This window comes from Accipiter gentilis, chromosome 33 (genome assembly GCF_929443795.1).
Source record: "Accipiter gentilis chromosome 33, bAccGen1.1, whole genome shotgun sequence".
NCBI lineage: Eukaryota > Metazoa > Chordata > Aves > Accipitriformes > Accipitridae > Astur > Astur gentilis.
In genome coordinates this window covers 1624649-1649450 of record NC_064912.1, presented here as the reverse complement: position 1 = coordinate 1649450, position 24802 = coordinate 1624649, and the positions used below count along the sequence as shown (strand labels likewise).

Here is a 24802-nt window from a genome sequence, read left to right as displayed (position 1 = left end):
CCTGAAGCATCTCCCCCGTGTTTGTCAGGAGCAGCAGTGTCCTTTCCAAGATGATCTCAGCAGCTTTTTGTCTCCTCTGTCGTGTGACTCGGATTTTGAAGCAACAGGGGAGACCAGCCCTGTGTCATGAGACTGGGAACAGGATCAGGAGTTTGGCCGTGCAGCTGGTGGGCATCCCTGAGAGGGGCTGGGCTGTGCTGGAGGGGCAGCAGTGAATGAGCATTGTGGCTCTGGTCCTGCCTCAGTGATTTTGTGCCGGTGCAGGGTCAGCGAGAGGAGGGCGGTGGGTGCTGGAGTTGGCTGCGGTGCTGGGTGTCACGCTGGACCCCCTTTGCATCCTCCCTGAAAGGTGTTTGCAAATATAAAGGAGGCAGTTACGTATTCATCTTGCAAGTGAGCCAGCCTTTTAAAATTTGAGCTGGGATGCTTGTCTTCCATGTTACTTGCGCTTCATTAGTTTTTGTCTCTGAAATTTTTCAAGGGCAAACAGGAGATGAGTAATTGCTACAAAAGAAAAGCCAAGAGTGAGGGCACAATGTGTGTGGTTCGGTGTCTTGTGAACCCGGGAAGTGGGAGGTTTTTGCTCTGTCCCAGCCTTTGGCAGGTCACATAACCCCTTCTCATCTTTGCTTTCCCCCATGTTTAAACATCAGTATACGGTTAATAATGGCATGGCACTGAAAGCTTTGGCATTTAAAGCAAGGAACCGTATTATTGTCTGCATTGCTCTTCTCTGGGCCGGTTTCTCTCCCCTGACTTAACGTGCCTGTTGCGCAGTGGCTGCGTCCCAAACACACTTTGCTGTTCTTTGCCTGCCTCAGGGCTGGCCGTGTTTCTGAGTCATTTGTGTGTCCCTGGGGGTTGCATCCTGCTTGTGAGCTGACTTCCAGTGTGCAAGATCTTCAGGTGAGCTTCCTAATTAATCTAAAATACTCTTCTTAATAAGGTGGGGGGTGCAGCCTCAGCCCTCTTTTCTTCTGGAGAGTGGTCCATGAGCCTTTTTTGTTCCCTGCGGAGCATCCCAGATGCCTTTGGGTGTCCTCTCTGCTTCACAGGTGCTTGGATGGCAGAGCCTGACTACGAGCACAGGGACCCTGGGGTGTTCCCAGCACTGGTCCCTGAGGATGCAGGTCACGCTCTTGAGCTGCCGGGAGGGAGAATGCTCGCCGCCTCCGTCGTCGTGCCGGATTCATGTGTTCATCTCTGTCTGCCCTCTTTCCCCATTTATCAGAGAGAACTCCGTGAGCAGGATAAATGTTCACACTCCATAAATGATTCTGCTTCTTTCCTTGGCCCTGGGGACTTTCTGTCTTTGGACTTTGTTTTTGCTGAGGAGGTGCAACTCCAGCAGGTCTGGGCTGGGCATCTCTGCCAGAGCTCTCCCAAGAGCCCAGTGCCTGCTTTGCCCCATTAATGGTGTGTGGGTCAGCATAGCAGGTGGGTAAGAGGGTGTCCAGGCCTCTCCCCTGCGGGACATGGAGGGGTTGGTCTTGTGCCGTTGTAGGGAACAGAGCTTGTCTGTGCACTGGGGTCTGGTTGGGGCAGGGTGATCGCTGGTGAGGCCCCCAGCCCGGGTGCGCCTGAGATGGGGAAAGCCCTGGGGGGTGACTGGGGAGAGCTCCCTGCTCTCTGGGGATTTGGTTCCCTGCCTGCAATGGAGCCAGAAAAAAAAAAGTTTCTTTTAAGGAAGAAACCAACATACTTTGAATAAATGAACAAGAGAGTCTGACCCAAAAGTATTTCCTTTTCCCTTTTTAACAATTACGTTCAAGCAAATGTTGAAATGGAAGTGTTGCTGTAAAACACAACCACAGTGCTTGTGTTCAGAACTGCTGATGTGAAATGTGAGTGGTTTGGGTTTTTTTTGTTGTTTGTTTGTTTGTTTGTTTTTACTTTGTTTCCTTGAAGCCTTGAAGAGGCTGGCCTGCCGGCTGGGGGGTGACTTTGCCTGTTGACCAACTTGGACTGACGGGATGGCGACGGTGGTGCCAGGGGCGAGTGCTGGCACAGTACTAAATGCCTGTCGGGCGAGAGGCTGTCGGTGGGGTTGGCAGTCGCTGGCTGTGACAACGGCTGTGGCACACTGGAGCACTCAGGGCTCAGCAGGCAGCTGCTGCCATGGAAAGGACTTTTGGCCTTTTTCTGGGAAATTTGGTAATTGGCCCCTAGCCCAGCAGGGTGGGTTCTGGGAGCAGGGCTGGGTTTCTGGGCATGGCTGGACTCGTAGGGGGGCGATGGGTACTGAATGCTTCTCCTCAAAGTAGCTTTTCTGAAATGTTTTGCTGAGGCCCTGCCTGCGTTTGCTGGCATGCGGGGTGTGCGACCTCTACTCCTGCATCTCCCAGTGCTCCTTGAAGCCTGTCTCACCTATCCTAATTGAGTTTTGCCAGGACAGGAGCAATTATTCCCCTGATGCTGGGTGGTTTGTTCAGTGCTTGGGCAATGGCCCCTGCTGGAGAGTTGCACCTCGAGCTGGAGAGATGGCAGGAGAGGAAGCTTTTGCAAACCAGCTGGTGGAAATCATGGTATTTACCAGCTCACAGCTGAGCTTGGGAAGGTATTTTTATAGCCTCGCATGGTTTGGGTTTGTGGTGGTTTTTTTTTTGTTTTGTTCTGTTTTTTTCTTTTCTGAACTTGCAAGCTGAATGCTGTTTTCATTTTTGTTTTGCTTTGAAACTGTTTCACAGACAGATAAAAGATGGTCTGTTTTCAGCTGTCATCCTCTGTTCTTCAGAGGCTGTTACCTTTTAACAGCATGAAGACAGTTTTGTGGAGGCTTGGCTCGAATTGGGAAGAGAGAGATGTCGCATGGCTGAACTCCTGCGCTGGGGATACCAGCTGCGCTCTGCGCAGGCAGCAGAAGGGGTTTTTGCTGCCTTCTCTCTGGTCGCAAATGGTTAAAAAGTAACTGAGCATGGTTGTGTGGTCCCCAGTGCAGGACTAGGACTGTCCAAACTTCTTGTGCACCAGGGATGATCTTGGGAACAGGGAGGACATGGCAGCAGCATGTTGCAGGTGATAGAGAGGAGCTGCCCAGCAGCTATGCAGGGTGAGGAGAGGACTGTGCACAGGGCTTGGCTGTCCTGTGCAGTGATGCTCAGGCTTCTCTGCTAAAATGGTTGCCTACCTTGATGGTGTTGGCTGCTCCTCTCTCCTGCTAAAAACATGGCTCTGCATGATGGGGGGGGGGGGGGGTGTGTGTGTGTGTCCGGCTGCAAGGAAATGGTGGATTGTTGATGCTTACGGCCTGTGGGATGAGAACTGGTGCAGGTCTGCAGCTTCTGTGTTTCCTGCTGGATGGTTAACTCTGATACATATACTGGGCAATGAGAAAAGATTTTCTGTTTGGGTGTTTTTTTTGAATGCAAAAGGAAGATTTCTCAGTGATTCTCTCTGGCTTTGCAATTCACAGGGTCACTGGAAAAGTACCAGTGACTCACGGGTTTGCTAACAGTTGATAAGGTTTCCAGAGCAAACTATGTTGATTTGAACATGCGTGGATGCCCTGTGAAGGCTACGCTCTTCTTAAATCCTTGGGTTTTGCTTTTCGAGGCCACCCTGTATTTTTACCTGGTTGTATCGCTTCCTCTCAGATTCCTTCTCTAGGCTTCTTCACTGCTGTGCCATCCCCTTAAACTTCACTCCCTGCCCGCCGTGGGGCTCTGCTGCTGCTTTGGACCACACTGACTTGTGTCCTGGAGGCTGCAGCCACTGTTGCCTTGTGCTTTGGTCCAGAAACGGCTTCTGAGGCACTTGGAGCCTCCTCTGCTTCACCTCTCCTCCTGCTGCTTCCTTTCCCTGTGATGCTCCTCTGCAGAAACCAGGTGCAGGTAGATGTTGTCTTGTCTCCTGCTGTGGTCTGGATGGGGGTGAAGGAGATCATAGCACAAATAGCTGCTCACCTCCTCTTCCCCATGGCACATAGCCTTCCTGCAGCAGAGCTCACACGTGGTGAGTGCTGTGCGCTCCTGGGGTGCTGTGCCTTGCTTCAGACTCTGGGATCTGGGCTGGCCACAGGGCCTGCAGTCTGGGCCGCTGGGGTGTCTGTGATCCAGTTCTGCTCCTGGCTGCTTCCCACAGGAGCAAGCTCTGTCTCTCCCCTGGGCATGGATTTTTTTTTTTTTTTTTAATCCTTGTTTACGCATGGGGCTGTGTGCTCTTTGGGATAAGTGTTGTCCCCCTGTGCCTGTCACCTTGCACGTAGCTGGGTCTCTGCAAGCTGTTTTGTGCAATGGATGCGGGTGTTTATTTTTTTCAATTTTGCAGCCTTTGCTTGTGGTAAGAGGCAGTGCAGTTCAGGCTGTGGAGGAGGTGCACACTGCCTTCATCCTCGTCCTCAACCAGAGGTGTGTCTGCCCTTGCCCCAGTCCAAGACAGGGTTGTAGTGGGTAGTTGCTCCTCCTGGCTTGTAGCATCTTTCATTTTCCTGAATCCAGCTGAAACCTTTGCCGAGTTTTTAAGGTCAGGTTGCTAAGTTACACCTCCTTGGAGGAGCAGGCTGAGCAGCATGTTACAGGCAGGAGCAGCCGCCGCCTGGGAAGATCTGGGAGTGGTGTCCCTTTGCAATAACTGGGCTCTCCTGGACCCTATCCCTGCCATCCTCTGTCAGTCTCAGGCTAATCTCAGTATGTCATTTAGCTGTTCTTCCCCAAACCTTAAGCTTTATAAGCTTCCTTTGCTCAGCAGATTTAGTGCACTAATTGACTGAGGGTGTAGAAGAGCCACCCACAATTACCCGTGAAATTCTGCGCAGTCCTGCAGGAGGAAGAGCAGCCTTTGGCCTCTCAGTCTTCTTTTTTTGAATCCTTATTTGCCTTTTGGGGCTGTGAGCTTTCTGGGACACGCGTTGTCCCCCTCGGAGCTTGGAAATGGCCTTGCATGTCAGGGCATATGGCTGTCAACAAGCCACAGCTCTGGAGCAGGCACGCAAGGTCCAGAGCAGCTGATGCTCTGCCCCTCTGCCCCTCTCTCTCTTTACCCTTGCTCCCTGGCTTAACCTCCTTCTCTTCTTCACATTTTCCACGAACAGCCAGGCTCTGGGAAGACTGCGGGGAGCTGGATTAGCATGGTGCGCGCTTGGGTTTGAGAGCTGCTGGGATTGAGTCCTGTGGCAGGGCGAGGGCTTCCCTCTTCCCAGGAATGGGACATCTCTGGAGGGTCACCATCCTCAGGCATTTCTAGGAGATGTGTGGGAGGCTTTCTTGCTCAGTTCCCTGGGAAATCATGTAAATCGGTGAGGGTTATTGGGGTCCTCTTTGGATTGTGAGAGTAGTGGGTTTAGGGTTATTCCCCCCTCCCGCCCCCGCCCCTTCCCCACTTGCTATTTCTGTTTTGTTGCTGCGTTTCTGCTGTGGCTGGTGTGGTAACTTCTCCATCCTTAACCCTGGGCAAGCTGGGGACTCTGTCCTCTCTAGGTTGGGCTGGGAAGTGCCCTCTGGAAAGCAGCTTCTCCCACATCAAAATAAGTAGGGAGGACAGGCTGGGTGTGTGTGTGCAGTTGCTTGCAGGAGGGATGCAGTATCTGGCTTTCCCTGGTTTAACTTGCATTAACCTTTTCTCTGTCCTTCCCTTCCCTTTATCTCTGCTCAGCTCTTCCCCTCTCTTTCCCTGGGGTGATGGAGAAGCCATCCAGTAAGGACATCACCGTGGGGAAGGTGCCGGACACAGCACATCTTTTGAGATATGTTCTGTCTCTCTTTTTCGCCTCTTTTTTTTGTCATAGTGGCTTTTTTTAGCCTGTTTGCTTTCAATAAAAGCCTAGGGAAGCAGCACCCGTGTCCCCTGGGTGTCATGGGCTGTGGCTCCAGTGAGGGATGCCGGAGCAGTCAGCTGGGCTTGGACCCTGCCTGGCACAAACAGCTTGTGCCCTGTGGCTGTCCCCAGGGCTGGTGACAGGGGACCTAACCCTGGTGACTCTTCTCGCATTTCCCCATCTGGCCGCGGACTGGGAGTGATGGAGCTGTCACTGGGCTCCTGCCTGAGCTTTTGCATGCAGCCAGAAGGATTTTTCCACCCTTGTCAAGACTTGATTATGTGCTCTCCTTTCTACCAAAATGATGAACAGCAGCTAAATATAGGCTGTAACAGCGTTGATTATGGCTTTTCTAATTGAGCTTTACACTCCATCAGGGATCTTTCCTAATGGGATGTGGCATCCTTGATAACGCCTAATTGTGGAGGCTGCTTGGGAAGCATATGTAGATGCAGTGTGACTTCCTAGTGGCATCAGGCTGACATTTGCTGCTGAGGCCTCTGGAGTTGTGCATGGAATGGTAGGTCCATGGAGCCAGAGTGTGCTTGGGAATTTGAGTTCAGATTTCAGATCTAAACAGGTTTCTAGTTGCTTGCTCTTTCTGATATAAATTATTGTCTGCAGCTATACAACTTAAAAATTGCTCCTCTAAGGGTGTGAATTCTTCCCTTTTTACCCCCATGCGATTTGTGAGAGTGGCACTGTAGGCACAAAGGGCTGTTAGCACTTAAAATGCTAATGCTGTTCTGCAGGTGATGGAGCTATATGCAGGTGCGTTTAAAAGCACTGAGATTTACATGCTGGAAAAAAAGGAATGTTTTGAACTCCAGCAGAGCCCAGGACTCATTTATGCAGCAGAGCGATTTGTTAAGTTACATCCCTGTTGTCTTGTGCCAGGGAAATGTGTTACAACGAGAAGTACATACGTTTTACTGAAATAGAAGCAACTCGGGCTGCTAATTCTGGCTTTGTATCTCCTGGCGTAGCTTGTTTTCACATCGATGCAAGTGAAGTGTGGAGCTTGGAGTGGGCAGGATGGTGCTGTGCGCCTGGTGCAGCTGCAGTGGTGCCTCTCCAGGGCCAGGGCAGTGCTGTCCCTGCGGCTGTCCCCATCTCCAGAGTGCTCAGTGACAGCTCTGTGGAGCAGACCAGCATCACTTGGGAATCAAGGGTGAATGCAATTAGGTTCAGAAATTTATTAATTTCTGCATTAAGTATTGAAGCGTGGTCCCCATCCCTGCTCTGATGGATGCATCTTTTAGGGTCTGGGTAAGAGGCCCGGTGGGGAGTGCAGGGGCTGCCTGGCTCCTGGTGGCTCTGGCTCCTGCCCTCTACCCGAGTGCTGCCCGTGTCCGTTGCAGTGGGCCTGATGCATTGCTGTCCTGCAGGAGTCCTGCATGGTGCCGTAGCTCTGCCCCAGCCCCCATGTCGCTGCTCGCCTGTGAATTACATCAGATGCCAACACCAGTTGGGAGCTGCTGTCACATTTCTAAAGGGAGTGAAAAACGATCATAATAAACGTAGCGGTGACAGGCAGCCACCGAGGGTCAGGAGCTTTTGCATGATAGACTCTCCGTGTGTGACCCTGAGGACTGGCTTAGTGGAAATAGGATAAAATTTAGTGCTGTAATGTGCAGGGAGGCAGAGCGCTTGGCCTGCCGTCTACACTGGGAGCTCAGCTCTGTGTGATGCTCCGGGATGGGTGGAGAATGCTGGGTCCAAGCAAGCAAGGGGTGTGGTAACAACCATGGGGAATGAAAGCTTTTGTGAGAGGAGGCTGAAAAAATTTGCCTTAATCAGCTTAGACAAATGCAGGCCGAAAGGGGCTGTGACTGTGGTATAATGGAAATTAATCATGGGAGCAAACACTGGAGAGGGGGAATAATTACTTAAGCTAAAGGTTAATATTGGCACAAGAACAAATGAGCATAAACCAGCGAAGAATTGAATTTTGGATGGAAACATGAAGGTTTCATACCATTCAGTATGAGATTCAGGAACAGCCTTGTGTGAAGAGGGAACCTCTGCTGAGCCCCCTTGGGGTGTGCTGGGGAGCTCGATTGGGCTCAGGTGCGGGCTCTGCGCCAGCGGGGAGTGGGGGACAGCCTTGGGGGGATCCCAGTCTGTAGCCCTCAGCCCAGAGAGGTCCCCCCACATCTCCTCACACCACAGTGGTGCTGGGCATCTGTTCCTTTTTATCACATTTCTGGGATTTTTGCAGCATGGCCTGGGCTAGTGTCATCCCCGAGGGCAGTACCTGAGGACCATCCCTTGAGGGAGACTGCGGGGTGAGGCAAGAGAAGGGGGACCTGCTCCCATGCCCCACTGCGAGGCTCGGCATATTCTGGGGTTTTGGAGGAGGCAGCAGCTTGTGGTCATACTGCTAGCATGTTGATGTGCATCGTGGTCACCCCTGTAGCTTTTGAGCCCCATCATCAGACTTGGTTGAGTTTTAACCCCACAGAGACCTTGAACTTGTGTTTCTACATGTTTCGTGACACCTTTGTGACCTCTACAGTGCCTGCCGTTTGAGTCTGTCTTGCTGTAGTCTGGACCTTCCCTATAGTGCATATGCCTGGGAACCCTGAATGACGTGGTTTCCACCACAGATTCTGGTGTCTCAGAGATGCTCAGCGCGAAGCGGGGTTTTTACTCTCCTAAAGGCAATTTGTGTCAATTCAGTCTTGAACCCTCTGGTTTGTTTATTTTCTTAATTCTGCTTATCTGTGAGTTTTGAGGTGGGGTGGGCATTAGAGTGCTTCATGTGCTGTTTATGCTGATTGTGGCTTGCAGCTCAAAATGCAAATCCTAATTAAGAAACACTGGTGAAGGGAGAAAGCTTTACTGAAATAGCAGCAGCTTTGCAAACGAAGGGTGCAGTTTGGCATTGGGAAGGACTGTGTGCTCTCAGTCCAGCGGCAGCATTGTGTGTTACAGAAGGGTCCTGGCTTGAAGAGCCATCCCACCTACTGAAAGGGGTATGCCCTGTGTTTTCTCCCCTCAAGGTCTCTGGACAGAAAGCTGCAGCGACCGCTCCTGGGGAAGTCCCGAACGTTGCCCAGCATCCCGCAGTCCCCGGTCCTGAGCAGGCTTCCCCTTCTCGACTCCACAGCATACAGAGAGGAGATGCCGGAGCAGAAGCCCTACAAGAAGCACTCTGCCACTGACTGCCAGAAAGGCTGTACGGTCCCTTCTACCGGTGAGTGCTGCAGTGCTGGGGTAAGCTTCCACCCCTTTCTGCAAAATCCTAGCAAGTGTTTCCTGCTTCTCCGGGGGCGCAAATAACAATATAAATCCAATTCCAGTCTGTTTGGGGTTTATCCTGCTCCAAAACCAGCCCTTCTTGATGAGGTTTGGGTTTTTTTTTCCCCTCTCAGCCTTTCTTTGAGCCAGTTACTTAAACCTTCCCGTCTTTCATATTACACTGATGAAAAAGCAGAGTCAGCTCATGAAGGCCACCCAGTGTGGGGAGGTGATGCTCAGAGCCTTCTGCCTCTGTGTGAGCTGGATCTTCTGGCCATATGTGCTGGGGCAAGCTGCTGCCTCAGTGGCTCTCTGGCCTCTGCAACAGGCCAACATGTCTCTTTTCTGTGGCATGAAATGGCTTCAGGGTACTTGTTGCTGGTCTCCATCAGGAGCAGTGGCAGAGAGCAGCACTGCTGTACTCTTCCCACAGTCCTGGCCTGGAGTGGGGATTTGCTGTAGCAAATGCTCCCCAGTCTGGTAGTGTGTGTTGGCCTTCAGGTTAGCTGAGGGTTTTTATCATGTTCTTCTACTTGTATGCTGATGAAATACTGATGTGGTTGGGCCAGCTGCTCTGAACAAGTTTATTTGCGAAACCATTGATGGCCAAAGTGTTTCAGCGCTTTTGGTGCCAGCAGAATCATGCTGGGGCCATAAAAATGATAGGGAAAGAGATTATGAGCACGGAAACAAAGATAAGACCTGCAAGCCACGGCTGACAATCCACCGCTAAATAAAATCCTTATAAAACAGCTCTCTTCAAACAGCACTTTTGGATTTTTTTATTTTTATTTTTTTTCAAATCTGACCTGCTCACAGTCAGATCACTGTCAGCTACCCAGCAGAGCAGCTGTCCAAACCCTGGATTAATTTTAAGGCCCTGCAGGCTGCATTTATTTTCCTGGTGCTACTAATTCTACTAAAAGTTGTGCACAGAAAGGATACTGGCATGTCACTGAGCCTGTCCTGCTTTGCTTGTTGCAGTGGTGCTCCTGGGTGTGCTGCAGTAGTCAAGTAACTGTTTTCTGCTGTGTGTGGGACCCATGTTTTTCCTTTCAGCCCACCAAATTTTAAGAGTGGGTCTTGGTATGGGAGGAAGACCTGTGGGAAAGCTTGTGTAGCTGACTTCTGTGGACATGAGGGATTGGGACACTTGTGAGTAGGTAGGTACTTGCAGGCAACTCCGTTGCTTGGAATTGAAGATAGCTTGTGAGGTTCTGTGAGCCCTCAGGATTTCCTGCATCATGGTTTGCAAGGACAGACCTGAATAAATGATGGAGGTCTGCCTCCAGGTAGAGGGTAAAACAAAGTGCTTTCAGGACTCATGCCTGAGAGAGCATACACTGTGAAGGACACGGCATCCAGAGCACCTTTCTGCACCCAGCAGGTGCCTAGTTGGTGTGTGTTGGTGCTTCCAGGGAGCCGTACTGGAGGTGGAGAGAGGGAGTGGGAGGGTGGTGTAAGACAGTGGGATGAAGTCCCAATGTGAGTCAGACCCACTGCAAACCTCATCACCTTCTGCTGCAAACGCCTCCTCTCCTGTGAGTGCAGACATCCTTGTACACTGTGAAACAGTCACCCTAGAGCAAACCCTGTGCACAGCCTGTGCTGCACGGCAGGTGTAAGGAGGAGCCCTGGTTGCATGTAACAAGTGTTTAGGATGTTGCTTTATTCATGGCTAGAAGGTGCCTAGGATGCCAAGAAAAGGAGGAGTATGAAAACCCTTGTAGGTTGGAAGGCTCCCTCCACAGCCAGAGCCTTGGATGAGTGAAACAGGAGTTGTTTTCTGTCCAGATCCTCCCAGGTTCTTTTCTGGCTCCTTGATACTCAGTTAGGAACTGCTAATTAGCTACTCATTAAGGCTATTGGCATGCTATCATGGAGAGGAAAAAAAAAAAAAAGGGATTGGACTGTTAGTGGGGTGTGACATCTGGACTGCAGGACAAGAATGGAGCAGCATGTGGTGCAGGAGATTAATGAGCCCCAGTATGCTGATGAGCCCCAGTAAGCAGGATGGCCACAAGTATTTATGAATGAGAGCTGGGCTGTAGGGTGTCAGGAGGCAGACAAGATCCTTTCCTTAAAGAGCTTGTGAATTTGCTGTGAGCAGGTGCCACGGCTCCCTGTTTGGTGAGGGGTTGGGACACGCAGCGAGCTGCAGTGGGGGACATGTAGCCAAAACTACCTCAGGAAGAGGCTCACCCACAGGGACATGAGGTTTTGGCAGGAGCAGGGCTGTTCATGGGAGAGGTGGTAAGCTCATCTTCAGGGAGAGTTCAGCGCTCTGTGGGGAAGAAACCACACTCTGGCTCGCTGCTGTCCTGGGGGCTGCAATCGGAGAAGCTGCCAAGCAAGGTGGGAGAAGCTGTCGTCTCCGGCACGGATGAGGTGCAGCATCCTCATCTGACTGTTGGGATGTGTTCCCCAGCCTTTTGCTTTGTGTCTCATGGTTCCAGTGTGGCAGCACTGGAGGAGGGGAGCGTCCTGTCACTCTGTGGGAGGTCATAGGAGATTATCCTGCTGTGGCACCACAGCTCCTGTGCAGGTCCTTGTGCGGGCACCAAGGCGCCTAGCGGGGAACTGGGACCCTAAGGATGTACAGAAGAGCTGAGCCTGTGGCTGATGAGCCTGCCAAACCCTCTCCTCCTGACAAAAACAATCTTTCCTCTCATTTAGTGAGCCAGGTAGTTGCCTAGGCTGGTGAACAGGTCTGGGTTTCCTGTTGGTCTGGTTTTGTTGTTCCCCTTCAGGTAAACTGCAACAAGTGGTGGTGTGGTCAGCTGGGGCAGGCTCCGAGCTCTCTATCTTTGTCCTTCAACCCCTTGCCTGGAGTAGCACTCCTGGATTAACCCCAAACTCCTGACGGCTGTGAGCCCAGGATGTAGTGAGGGGGACACGAGCAAATGGGGCTTGGTTGAACAGGGGCAGGGGCAGCACCTGCCTTGTGCAAACCATTATCCATTTGGTGTCACGTTTTGCAGTGTGCCAAGAGATTTCACGTGTGCTGGCAGCACAGAGAAATGAGCTGCCTTTTGCTTGTCCATCCTTGTTCTGTGCCTCTGTGAAGTTTTAGGGGTGGGACTGAGAAACACTTTCTGTTGCGCTCTCTTCCTTCTGCAGCAGGCAGGGGCTGCTTCTCAGCCTTTGGTTGCGTGCAGCTCTTACCTGCCAGCCTGCACAGGGAGGTCGCTGTGTGTGTTTTGCATGCCTGACCCCTTGCAGTTCCCTCAGCCTTACACCTGGAAGGAATAGACCATGCTGGAGCTCTTCACTGCTTCCTCTCTCCCTTGTCTGTCGCACAACATGCTGAGCTCTTCAGAAACTGGCTCCATGCCCCACTGTGGAGCTGGGAAGAAGCTAACTGGTAGCATGGCTGGTGTAAGCTTATTGGGAATTATGCCCCCATGGGAGGAAAAGAAGGAAGCTGAAAGGAAGCGGCTGGATTTGAGCTTAGACCAGGACTCTGGAATTAATTTTCCTGATACTCACAGGGATGTTTTGGATGGCCTTCCACAATGTCTGCATGAGAGTCAATCTTGTGTCTCTGAACTAAGCATGAGTGTATGGCCTCCTCCTGAAACAGCCATGCTTGCAGAGGTGCCCATCCTGTGCTTTCAGCTAGGTAGTGGTGCTGGTTCATGTGCTCTTCTCCCTGGTAGCGTGTTGTTTAACGAGAGGAAGACCCTGGGCTCTGAGGCTTCAGCCTGATAACTGGGCAATGTGCCACCCCCTGTGCAAGAGGGACAGAAGGGTTTTTTTTACACCAGCCCATGTGCAGAGGAAAACCTTTAGTATTGCTCGTAGCGGCTGATGGATCAGCCTGTCCATGCTGAGAGAGGAAGTACTGGAGAGGCAGCGGGTCTCTGTCCTTGCTGCCCCCTCCGTCCTTTGGTACATGTCCTCCCCAACACTTCAAATTGAGAAAGATTTTCTAGCAATTGTTATTGTCAAGCCCAAGAAGATGGTTAATATTTTAGAGGTGCTGATGTTGCCAGGCACAGCTCTGGGTGGCAGAGGGGTGAGCAGCTTTAAGGCAGAAAAGCATAAGGATGGTTGGCTTCCAGCTTGTGGGTTGTTCCTGTCCCTGGCATTTCTTCTCCAGGGTTGTCTTGATCTTGCCATTCTGACTGTTCTGGGCTTGACCATTGATTTACTTGTTTGGTAGAAATCAGGAACAAGCCCTTTCAGCATGTAGAAAAGCTTTTTGGGGTAGACAAGGTCCTGGCTCCCCCCTGCGGTGGCTCCCCATGCCCAGGGAGGAGGGACCACAGTCCTTCTGCCCAAGCATGGGAGAGGTTTGGAGAGGATCACCTCTTGGGCAAGCCAGGGAGCAGCTCTGCCTCTGGTCCAGCTCCAGGACTGTGCTGAAGGATACAGCTACCTGTAGCCCCTTGGAGAGAGAAGAGACCAAGAGCAGCAAAATCCGGCATCAGTGAGATCAGATATGACCCTGTTGGTCTGTGGGACTTGAAACCCAACTCCTCCTTAGGAGAGGTGTCCTGCACAGAGAAGTGAGTACAGCAGGCAGCTGTGAGGGGACAGCCTTGGGGACAGAGGGTGGTGTGGGTGGTGGCTGAGCCATCGCAGATGAGCATGGGGGCACCAGGGCTGGTTCCTTCTTCCATGTGCTATTTTCCTGCATGTTGGGTGGGTCTCCTCCCGGCCTTAGTGCCTGTGTCGTGGAGTTTCCTGATGTGTCCCCGGAGCAATGCTATCTCACAGTGGCAGTCTGGATCTGGGCTCCGATTGATGTGTTTGTGCGTTGAATAATCACAGCTTTCAAACAGCAGTTCCTGTGTTGTAGGAGTTGACATTTGGAGAGGAGCAGCAGCAGCTTATTAAATTGAAAGTAGGAAAGGAAAAAAAGATGCAATGCTAGGTCGTGCTATACCACAGGTTGCCTCTTTGTTAGCATTTTTAAGCTCTCTGTCTTTGTCTTCTTCCCTCTTGTCCTTTTGGTTCTACTGGTTTTGATTTGGTGCCTGTGATGGGTTGACCCTGGCTGGATGCCAGGTGCCCACCAAAGCCGTTCTATCACCCCCCCATCCTCAGCTGGACAGGGGAGAGAAAAAAATATAACAAAAAGCTTGCGGGTCGAGATAAGGACAGGAGAGATCATTCACTAATTACTGTCATGGGCAAAACAGACTCAGCTTGGGGAAAATTAGCTCAATTTATTACAAAACCTTGCCACACAAAACCAATACAGTGCCTTCAGATCTACTGGCAGGACTTTGCACGCAGTGAACTGTCTTTATACCTTAAAAAGCTTGGGGAGCTTGGGGAAGACACACTTATGTTGAGACACAAGATGGAGTGGCCGGTTGCTGGTCTGAGGCTGGTGTCCAGCCTGTCTCATGATATTCAATGTAAATCCCACAGCCTTGCAGGGTAAACTAGACTTCACTCACTTTGTGGCTGGTTTTTACCTTAAGGCCTGTACTTTTTTTAAACTCTGGAAATATTTTGCTCCTCAGCCCTGGCATAGCAGGATCATGGTCACTCATGCCTGAAGATGCTGGTTTTTTTAGAAACCAGAGACAAATGATTTTGCCTTTGGAAGAGGTTGCAGGAGGTGGAGAGTTTCTGAAGACAATCATGTGAGATGCCCTTTAATGCTGCAATGGCTAATAATTGATCATTTTTACAAGAATTGAACAAAAGGGTTTTATTGTTTATTTGTTATGGCTATTGAGAAGTTATTTTGGCTGGGGAGTGGGAGGCAGGGCAAACTCCAGATGTAAAGACGAGATTGGCAGCAAAAAGCATGCAGCTTCCAAGCTGCTCGGAAAAGAGCAGAGCGGTGATATTATGGAGACATTTCCTATTGCGTTTTGTTATTTTTGACTTTTGTTGCAATGAAATATGGTTAGTCCTACCCCGGGAACGCTAGCTCTGCGTGATGCCGACTGTCCTCTGCGGCTGCTGCTTTCTCAGCGTCAATGAGGCTTTGTATCCGGGCGCTCCAGCCCTGCAGTGCTGCATCAGATGGTGCTGCTGGCGATGGGCTGTGTGGAGCTCGAGGAGACCAGAGGTCTGGTTTCTGTCCTTGGTTTGGCTGTTGATTTGCTCTTGGCCATGCCATAAAGAGTTTCCTGGAGGAGGAGATGGCAGTAATTCTTTTGCAATTTGCAACATTTGCGGTGCTTCGGTTTTCCCATTCACAAAGCAAGATTTATTATCATCACCAAGTACAGAGCATGTGAATACCTACAGGAGAGAGGTTTGATACAGGTGTGTAGCATTAATGTCAGCAGCGAGAACTGTGTGTGGTTCTGACTGTAGGATTTTTATTCCTTTAAAAAAAAGCCCAAAACGTTTTCTTTAATGTGGAATGTCTTATTGGACTTGGGGTGATGAAGAATGAATGAAATTTTTTATTTCTTTATAAATGACCCTTTTAAATGGGATAACCCTACTGGAGTTAAACAGCAAGAAGTTTTTAAGTGTTAGGATTTTGGTCTGCTGATTATTCTGAGTAATAATATTTATACTGCAGTAGTGCCTGGAGGCCCTGACTCTGGCCAAGTCTTTGTTGTGCTCAACTGTATTTCACCGATGCCTGCCAGAAAGATGTTAGCGGCTGTGGGTACACGAGGCTGGACAGGGTGGAAGCAGTGGCTGTTGCCTGGGGCAGGTGGGGGCAAGGGTACCCAGGGGCTTGTGGCAGGGATGGATGGGCTCTCCGACCTCCTCTGGGGAGTGAGTTCTGCAGCACCCATACCCCATGGCATGCTGGTGGGTGTGGGATGGGCAGAGGGGGTCTGGGCTGTCTGCTGAGTATCCCCACCGCTGGGCTGGAGGGATAGGACATGGCCTGGGCTGTGGCTCTTATGGGGTGGCATGTCCTTCTGCTCCCCAGGGGAGGCCTGGCGGCTGGAGGACGACTGCACGGACCCCCCCAGGGACCCCCAGCTTGGCACGGCAGTGGAGGATGCCCCGTTCAGCTACTTCCGCACCCGCTCCTTCTACATGAGGAAGAGCCTGTCAGTCGACAACCACCTGGGATCCCTCAGCTATGCCGTCCACCCCGTGGAGACAAAGGCCGAGCGTGTCAAGACCAAGCTGCGGCGGCAGTTCGTGAGTATCGGGGTGTCTGGCCCCCCTGCATTAACACATGCAGCTTTCCAAAAACACCGACATGTCACAGAGCTATTTTTATGTGCAGCATTACCAAAACAAAAGAAAAAGAGGCTGTTCCAGCCTGGTTGAGCAGATGGTGGCAGCAGCTCGAGTTTGCCCCCATCGTGGTAGAGCCTCTGCCTGCCTCGCCTGGTAGGGTTTCTGGCTCCCTGCTTCCCGTTGGGCTGTTGCTGGCTCAGAGGTGGCTGTTGCTCAGCTGGATGATGTGTGGGGCGAGTGCCTTTTCTCTGGGTGCTGCTGTCCAAAGTACGAAACAAGGTTGAAAGCAGAAAATGAGTGTTCCTGTCCTCTGCCTCGTACGCGTGAGCAACCGGGTCTTTTCAGGAGCTTGCCCTGGGCCAGCAGATGGGCGCAGTGAGGGGCTGGGGCGAGCAATGAGCCAGCACTTGAGACCCTTGGGCAGCTCAGCCCTTTCTGGCCCTTCAGAGCATCCTGGTGGCAGGACGGCAGGGACGTGTCAGGGCTGCGCCGCAGCTGTGGGAGACTCTGATCAATGTTTAATGGGCTTTGCCTCTTCTTTTTCCCAGAGACACCCGATACAGGGATTCGTATGGCATTCCTCCTGCCTCGTTACCGGCCTCAGGGTTGTAATGAGGGCTCAGGTGTCCCGCTGCTGAGAAACACTCGGTGTTGGTTGGAAGTGGGTGAGAGCATTGGTACAATGGGAGCAGAGGGGGGAGTGTGTGCCCTTGCAACCCAAAGTGCTGCTGAGAGCTGCTGGCTGAGGCAGCGGTGCTCACCCAGTTGTAGGCTTTGGACAGATGCATCTTTTGAGACTCCCTGAATTTGCTAACTTTCCTCTAGCCCAGAGGAGGGCCTGATCCCCTTGCTGGGTCACGCAGACTGGTGCTGCTTCTGGTGTCCCCTGGGCTGCATCGCTGCTGTACAGTGTGGTTTTGGGGGCTGACCTCTCTGCTTGTGCTCGGATGGACTGTTGAACGTAACTGCTCCTTTTCTCCCTGCGAGGACAGTTCTGGCCTCAGCAGTGTCTTGACGCTTTTCTGTGTGCAGCAGCAGCGGATGCCCCAGAGGGTGAGTCTGGGGGAGCTGGTCACAATGCCAGCGCTGCCAGTGGCACCTGTGAACCATCATTGTGGGAGCTGCTGCCTCAGGCTCAGGAAGCAGGTGAAAGCCTCAGGGATGGAGACGAGCAGAAGTGGGATGGGGTGCCCGATGAGCAGCTGAAAGGTGTTGGAGGTGTTTAAGATGAGGCGGTCCTGCTGTGGGGTAAGGCATGTATGTCTGCTTTATCTGTCTTTCAGCCTGCATCTGCAGACCCAAGCTGTGCCCAGGAGAGCGGGAAGTTGCCGAGATGTTGGGGACCGTTATGGTTTCAGAGATGGTCTTTCAGTATCCCTGTGGGACTTGTCACCCACAGCCTCCCTTCTGCAGTGGAGATAGGCACAAAAGGCGTGGAAGGGCTTGGGCTTTCAGCCCAAGCAGCATCCTCATGCCTGCAGAGAGGTGGGTTCTGCCCTTCCCCATGGGGCAACCTACTGCCCCCTGCCCGTGGGGCCAGCTGCTGCCTGCTCAGCACCATGCCGGCACGTCTCTATGCTGTTTGCAGGTGGTTTGCTTGGGCCTTTGACTTCACGAAGTTTTGGGGACCTTTAGCTTTCCTTGGTGTACTCGGAGAGCTGACTGTCCATCAAGGAGCAAAGCAGGATTTTTGTAGGGTGTTTGGTTTTTTCTTGCTATGTCATTTCTGGTTTGTTTTAACAGCTAAAAGATGTTCTTGCCGTAGGCTCAGCCACGGGCTGTGATCTTGTGAGACCTACTGAGAAAAGCAGACTCATCCTACCTGGAAAGGGTATCAGCAGGGCCCTTCAGTGGAGGCTTGGGGCAGTGAGTGTGCAGGAAGCTGAGCTGGCAGCTTGTTAGCTGAGGCTCAGGCCGGTATGGGACCAGTATACCCCACATATCTAGAGAGCCTGTTTTTTAAGTTCAAAGTAAAGGTCCTGCTAACCTGGGGAAGTTATTTCCAACAACAGGTAGCTAGTGCTGGGCTCCACATCCTCCCTAGATTTGGTAATTACTTTCCATCTCTGTGCTGGAGGTGTTGCAGTTTCCCCATGGTTCATGTTGTGCCCTGGCCCGCTGTGCGACGGCTGCTCTGCCCAGCCCTGGCTCTCTCAGCACGGCTGGTGGAGGAATTGATGCCAGGTGAGAGCTGCTCTCCGCGTGCATGGCAGAACATTTACAGGAGAGAATATGATTTGCCTTTTCTGGAGTGGCTCATCTGGGACCTTTTAGGAAAGTCCGTGTTTAAAGCTTGATTCATTTTTCTGGGTTGTTGCATGTACCCAGCTCGTAACATTAAATTTCTGGCTTTGCTCTTTCTGTGCTGACAGTCTGAGCTGCCTTTGCCTTGCGATGCAGCTGCTTGGCTTTCTATTTTGGGAATTGCTGAGTGAGGGGAGAGGCTCCTGGTGCAGGGCTTTTAGGGGGTCTGCCAGGACCCTAACCTGGCAGGGTGCATGGAGATGGGGCAGAGCTATTGCCTGCATGCAGCTGTCTTGCATCCATTTGATTAGGCTCTTTGCCTAGTGAAGGCTTTGTGTTGGCCATGAGCATCAAAGATTTCTCCAAGGGGGAATTTACTATAGCTTGTGTGAAAGCACGTGAGACTTACCTCCCTGCACCTCTGGGGTATGGCGTGCTGGAGTGCTGCCAGTGTTGCTGAGGCATCTTTCCACTTCCCTGCTGGTGCAGAGGAAGCACCTGCAAATCCTGCTTGGCCTTGTTTCCCAGGAGCGGCTGCCCTTCCTGTGTCCACTGGAGGCGAGTATACCTGCCTTCGTCCAAGAGCATGGAGGAGGACGGATTTCCCCAAGCCACGCAGCTGATGGCTTGTGTCTGTGGTCCCACTGCTGGCATGTGATGGATCTGCACATACAGATTACCTGAATTTGCATAATTTGAATTTTAAATGAATTCCAATTTTTGTGATTGTCAGAACAGTTTGCTTTCTGATAAGGCTTTCTTTTTAACTCCTCTAAGGCTTGTAATGTTGGTGACATTTCCGCCTTTGAGAAAGAGGAGCATTGACTGCTTTTGACATCTGTCTGTCACATGGATCCCCCACATTTCCTCCATGGGTCCAGCATGTCTGTGCTGTGTGGGAGGCGGTAGCCATGGCCGGGACTGGGACTGTGCTCTGAGACCTTGTGTGTGTCGTTTTGGGTCACTCAGTGACTGACAGGGGACTGTTTTGGGGTTTGTGCCCAGCTGGCTCTGTGCTGCCTCCAAGATGGGCAGCAAGGAGCAGGGGTGAGACCTTCTGCAGTGTCCCTTGCCTGGGAGGAGGAGGAGAGTGACAGTGGTTGCGTTAGCAGGCTGTGGTGAAACTTCTTGTCTTCACAGGAGCCCTGATCATTAAAGGCAGAATTAACCCTGTTAAACTCAGTATTAGCCTTACAGAGCATTAAAGGAGGTTGCCTAGGACTGAGTCACTGTCTGTGATGACTGCTAGGACAGTCACTGCAGATTACTGCAGGGCTCTGAGTGAATTTGTACTCTTTCTTTTTCCCTTTGGGATTTTGAAATACTCTGTATCTAGGCCAGTTGCTCTGGTATTGCCCACTGACATTGTGATGTTATAAGGAAACATATTAAGCTGATGGTGCAGATCCTGCTGCTCCCTGAAGAGGAAGAGCCAGCAGTGCCCTGGGTCCCGGTGTGCTTGCTGATGGGGTCATTAGCTTGATTTGCAGCAGGTCTCTATCCTGACCCTTCTGCTCCTCCAAAATGAAATGCTGCTCTTTGTGCATCACAGAAGTGTTAGCCAGTTTGTGCAGGTGAGATGGAGGAGAGCGGTGGTTGACATTGCCGTGCCACAGCAGCTGGTTCAGCTCTGCCATCCCTGGTGCTGCCCCAACTGGCCTGACACTTCTGCTTGCTTTAGTTCATGCATGTTTCAAGTAGGTGAGACTTAAGGTTGTGTTCTTTCCTGGTTGTGTTCTCATGCACCGATTTATTTTATTTTTTAATTATTATTATTTTTTGTATGGTAGTTTTTCCAGGCCGTCATTTTGTTATGAAATGTCTGTGCCCTCCAGGAAAGACTTAGAGCCCTGTTTGTCCTGGGAGCTCTACAGATGAGTTGACTGGAGGTAATCCTTGCCTTACAAAACCCATAATGAAGGAGAAAAGGCTAAGCAGAATGGCAGAGCCTGGGAAAAGGAGGCAGTGAGGAGACAAACTTGCTTTGTGGCAGAAACCTGATCAAATCTGGTGCTCACTGAAGTTAGTAACAGTGCCTGGGCTGTAGGAGGCAGGCACTGGCTGACATGTACCCATTGAGGTTTTCCTATTCCATGGATAATGTTCAGTCCAGAAAATCCTGTACCTGATGGACACTGCAATGATTCTGGGGAGCTGGAGCACACAAGTGAGAAGCTGCCTCGCCCCAGAGCAGCACTGGTCCATGGGATGTGAGTATCTCTGTCTGGGTTGTTGGTGCCAGGCAGAGGCAGGAGCAGAACGGTTTCTGCTTAGTGGGACCCGTCCCTGCGTTATCTCAATGGTTTGGTCTTGTTCCTAAGTGTGCAGGGACGTACCGAGTCTGCTGGGTGCAGCATGTTGCCTTCTGTATGCAGCCAGTGCCGGAGGCTCTGATGTGATGCTTATGGTGATAGCAAAGCCAGGCTCAGCCCTGCTGTAATCCCACTGATGCCAGTGAAATCATACCAGTGGTAACACTCTCCTGCTTGCTTTATTTTATTTGGTTATGTTCAGACACTGCTGCAAAACCATACTCTCTCATACCTGATTTCAGAAAATGGCAAAACAGCCAGTCGATACTTGTTTGTGCCCTGTAGTTCAGTGTAACAAAAAAAGAAATTAGAGGCTGGAGCCATACAAGAGGCAGGTCAATTGTGTTTCATGAAGAGGTGGAGTAGAGCGATGAGAGTTGTACTGGATCTGTCCACATGCTGCCCTCAGTTTTGCAAAGCACACTTGCAGTGAGTGTCTTGAGGAGGTAAATGCAAAGGTAGATGAGGTATGCACACTGTATCATCTACCTGCACCCAACCCCACCTTGGCAAACTGATCACTTGCTGACTGTTGTTCATTGAGTATTTAAAAAAAGCAAACCCAAACCTGATAAATAACATGACACTTGAGCTAGATAGCAGCTTATTCACTAAAGAACAGGCAGCAGAGCAGTCCCTGGGAGCAGGCTCCGAGTGGGAGAGGCTGCCTGTGAATCACTCCACTTTGCAAATTAGTGCAGGAGTTGACCGACACAGTAATGCTCGAAACTGAAACATACCCAGCTCATTTCTTTGGCGAGCATGGTTTTATTTGCAATGGCAGCTTGTAGCATCCCAGCAAATGCTTTGCAGTGCCTGTAGTAAAAGCAGCGATAGCTTGGGAAGAGGACAGTGTGCTACGGGTCTGCCCTTAGCATCTCCACACAAAGGGAAATGTCTCCTGTGGGGAAGAATTTGAGGGAGCAGCTTTGTGAGGACCACTCAAAGCCAGGATGGTAGAGAAGGGGGTTCCTGGTGGTGTATGTAGACAGTGCGATATGTCCCACTTTTTTTAAAGCCAAGCCGGGAGCAGGTATACGTGATAAACAGTGTAAACTGAGTGAGCTGGGGCAGATGTGACCACAGCTGCTCTTTGGGATCGAGGACGTGCAGTGAATGCTTTGCACTCATGATACAGGGTGAAGTGGCTGTGAGATGCCGTGCGAGTTCAGTGCTGACAGAAATGACCTTATGTGCCATTTGCCATAGGGAGGTGCTGCCTCTTTGCTTGGTGGATGTGGAAGGGCTTGGTCAGGTGCAAGGGCATCTTCTGAGGATGAGTGTTGCTCAACTAAGTTTGGTTTTTGGCCAGCCATGCTGGCTCCCCTCCCTGCTGGAGCCTCCAGAGCCAGGCATCTCTGGCACCCATCTCCTACCACAGGATTGGCATGTCGCTGAGCTGTGAGGCATGGGCAGGGCAGTGGGATCCCAGAGCAGCAGTAGCTACTTTTCTCAAAATCTGGATTAGACTGTACAGTTGTGCTCCTCCTGTTCACCTCCACCATGGGCTGTTTTGTGCTCAGCTGCGTGTCTGCCATTAGGATGGGAGAAAATCCTCCAGCACAGTCTAGGAATTTATTCTGCACCTTGGACATATAATGTTAAATTTTGGTTACTCTGATGCTTATGAATGGAAATGCCTTGGAGAGATTGGCTGAGACAGATGAGATGGGCAAATAATTCTCTTTTTTTTTCCTGCCCCCACCGCTTCTGCAGTGCGTGCTGGCTCTCTGCGCATTGAAACCTCCTGCCTGGGCTCTGTCAACCCTTCCTTGCCATCCAGCCCATGGCACACGGGCTGCTTGGGGCTCAGGGCTTGGTAGCAGGATTGTCCCCCTTTGTGCAGGAATGTTTTTAGTATGCCTTCCTGACGGACAGAAGTTTATTCTCTTCATCCCCTCCCACCCCCAGCTTTCCCCAGGGCTTTCTGTGCGTTTTGGGCAGCTTCAGCCAAATCTGGGCAAGGGTTGCGCATCTTGGAGGTGTTGCTACAGCGCACTGGGAAGATGGCTGTGTGGAGAAGGGACAGAGAGATGCAGCCTCACTCAGTGTTAACCCCAAACCTCCTTTCTTGGCACCACACTGTGTGTGAAAGGATGGGTCTGCGCACATCGCGATGTTTTACTGTATGCTAAACATCTCTGAGGATGCGGTGGTGGGTGCGGAGGAGCCTGCTGCACCAAAGGACTTTTGATCCCCTGCTCACGCAAAGGTGTCTTCGGGTGTTTGGGAGGGGGAGTTTTGCTTAATGTCAGCCAACATGTCATTCTGGTTGTCTGCTTATGGGGGAATCTGGAGGTAGGTTTTGCTGAGATATATATAAAGGTGTATTTTGTCCGTTTTAAATGACCAAAACGCAGGTCACTTAAAGTCTTGTTTTTCTGGAGCAATGTCTTATCTGTACGAACATTGGACTAATATTGCTAATATTCTTGAACCGTGCTTGGCTGCTACTTTGTGCTTACCTTCCTAACCTTCCCATCGTTTCTGTGGTCAGTGGGGAACTTGCCTGTGAGATTAAGAAAAAGAAAATTAAATCCAACTATCGTACAAAGCCAGATGGCCAGAAACAATGACAACGTGCCGGGACAGTGCTGGGCTGTAGTGTTTGCAGAGTTGATTCCCTGGAGCTCCATGAACTTGTGTAGTTCCTGACCCTGCCCTGGCTTTGCATGGTTTCCCCTGTCTGCCTTTGGGGACTGTAAATTTGTGGCTGCGTTTCCCAGCACGCTGCCACTGCTGGGTGTGTACCCGTGGTGGATGGCTGGGATGGGGCTGCGGTGTTTGCCCGGTGGCAGCTCAGCTCTGCCCCGTCTTCAGTTCCATGCGAGGGTAGGTCTGTGCGTGTTTAGTTGCTCACCTGCCTCTGCAACAGGGACAGGCAGAGATGTACAGACTCACAGAGTGCGGAAAACACTATCGACTCGACACCCAGCATGCTGGGATAATTTACAGCCCCACAGGAGAGTGAGGGGATGCGTGAGCTCTGTGAGCCAGTGTGATGTTTCACAGCAAGCTGCAAACAGGCAGGAGACAGCATTTCTTTTTCCTTTCAGAAAACAGTGGCTCAGACATAAATTCTCCTCCTGTTGAAGAGGTTAGGTGACCAGGGCACAGCCTAGGAGCTGCCTGTGTCACGTTTTGGCTATGAAGGTGTCTTTCTGGGGCTCTCAGCTGTCTTGGTGGTGCCTGTGCTGGCCTGCCAGGACAGCTGAAGAAGCCTTTGCCTGCAGTCAGGGTGTGTTTGTGGCCGAAGCCTGTGTGGAAAGATTACAAGCTCCAGCAACAATGCTGGCAATAATAGATAAGATCCTGGGTGAGAGCAGCAGATAACCATGCAGCCCTCCATCAGCAGAGGTTTAATGGTTTTGCGAAGGGTCGGCTGAAGACACCTTAATTGCTTACCTCCATTGTGCGCAGTATTTGGTCAGCACAAATGTGTGGCATGCAGGAGGTTCCTGAAAGCTTGCAAACACCAGCACGTGCTCTTCCCTCTTCCCCTCTGCAAATTTTTGCTTCCTGGTGCCACAGCAGCCCCCTTCTGCCCACAGCTAAAAAGCTCGGTGCATCTGCAGGGTGGGTGCATAGATGCTGACTGATGGTTGTATAAAGCATTTACAGCTTGGTGGGGTGCACCAGTCTCTACCAGCAAACCTCTTTGGGTTGTGGGGACCTGCAGGCAGAACTGGAGTGTGTGTTCCCTCCCAATTCTGGTCTTAGAGGTTTTCCAGTTTTCTGAAGGGAAAATACCGAGTAGTTTGTCTCTTAAATCTATTAGTTGATGTTTATTTAATGCTTAATACAGGGCAAAACCACACTGTATTTATAAATCACCTGTAGGAAGCCTCTCCTGTTTGTTGTAAGTGATGTGACACCCACTGATGGGCAGTCTTTCAGAGGTCTGAGAGTACAGTGCTTTAAAATAGACAGTAGCTGTGGGCCCCTGTGCTTGAATCTGGAAAGAAACAGACTTTGGTTTTGATTTGAATACTGCCATTTTGCAGGCTGGATACTAGTGTGAACTATGTATCACTTTCCAGGGCTCTTATAAGAGAGGATGCAGGCTGGCTTTGGTCCTAAGTTGGGCCTTTTCAAATAACTTAAACAAATTACTAGGAAATAACCTCTA

The 24802-nt window shown here is 51.1% G+C and overlaps 1 protein-coding gene across 4 annotated transcripts in view; it reads left to right on the top strand.

The window, feature by feature from the left end:
- The window catches only part of LOC126034279 (ankyrin repeat and fibronectin type-III domain-containing protein 1-like), a 256666-nt gene that overhangs the window by 66346 nt on the left and 165518 nt on the right, over positions 1 to 24802 (top strand). For all 4 annotated transcript variants that reach the window (XM_049791787.1, XM_049791786.1, XM_049791783.1 and 1 more), the window contains 2 exons: positions 8758 to 8951; positions 15858 to 16075. In XM_049791787.1, coding sequence (XP_049647744.1) covers positions 8879 to 8951; positions 15858 to 16075 — 291 coding nt within the window. In that variant the 5' untranslated portion in view covers positions 8758 to 8878. The remainder of the gene's footprint in view (positions 1 to 8757; positions 8952 to 15857; positions 16076 to 24802) is intronic.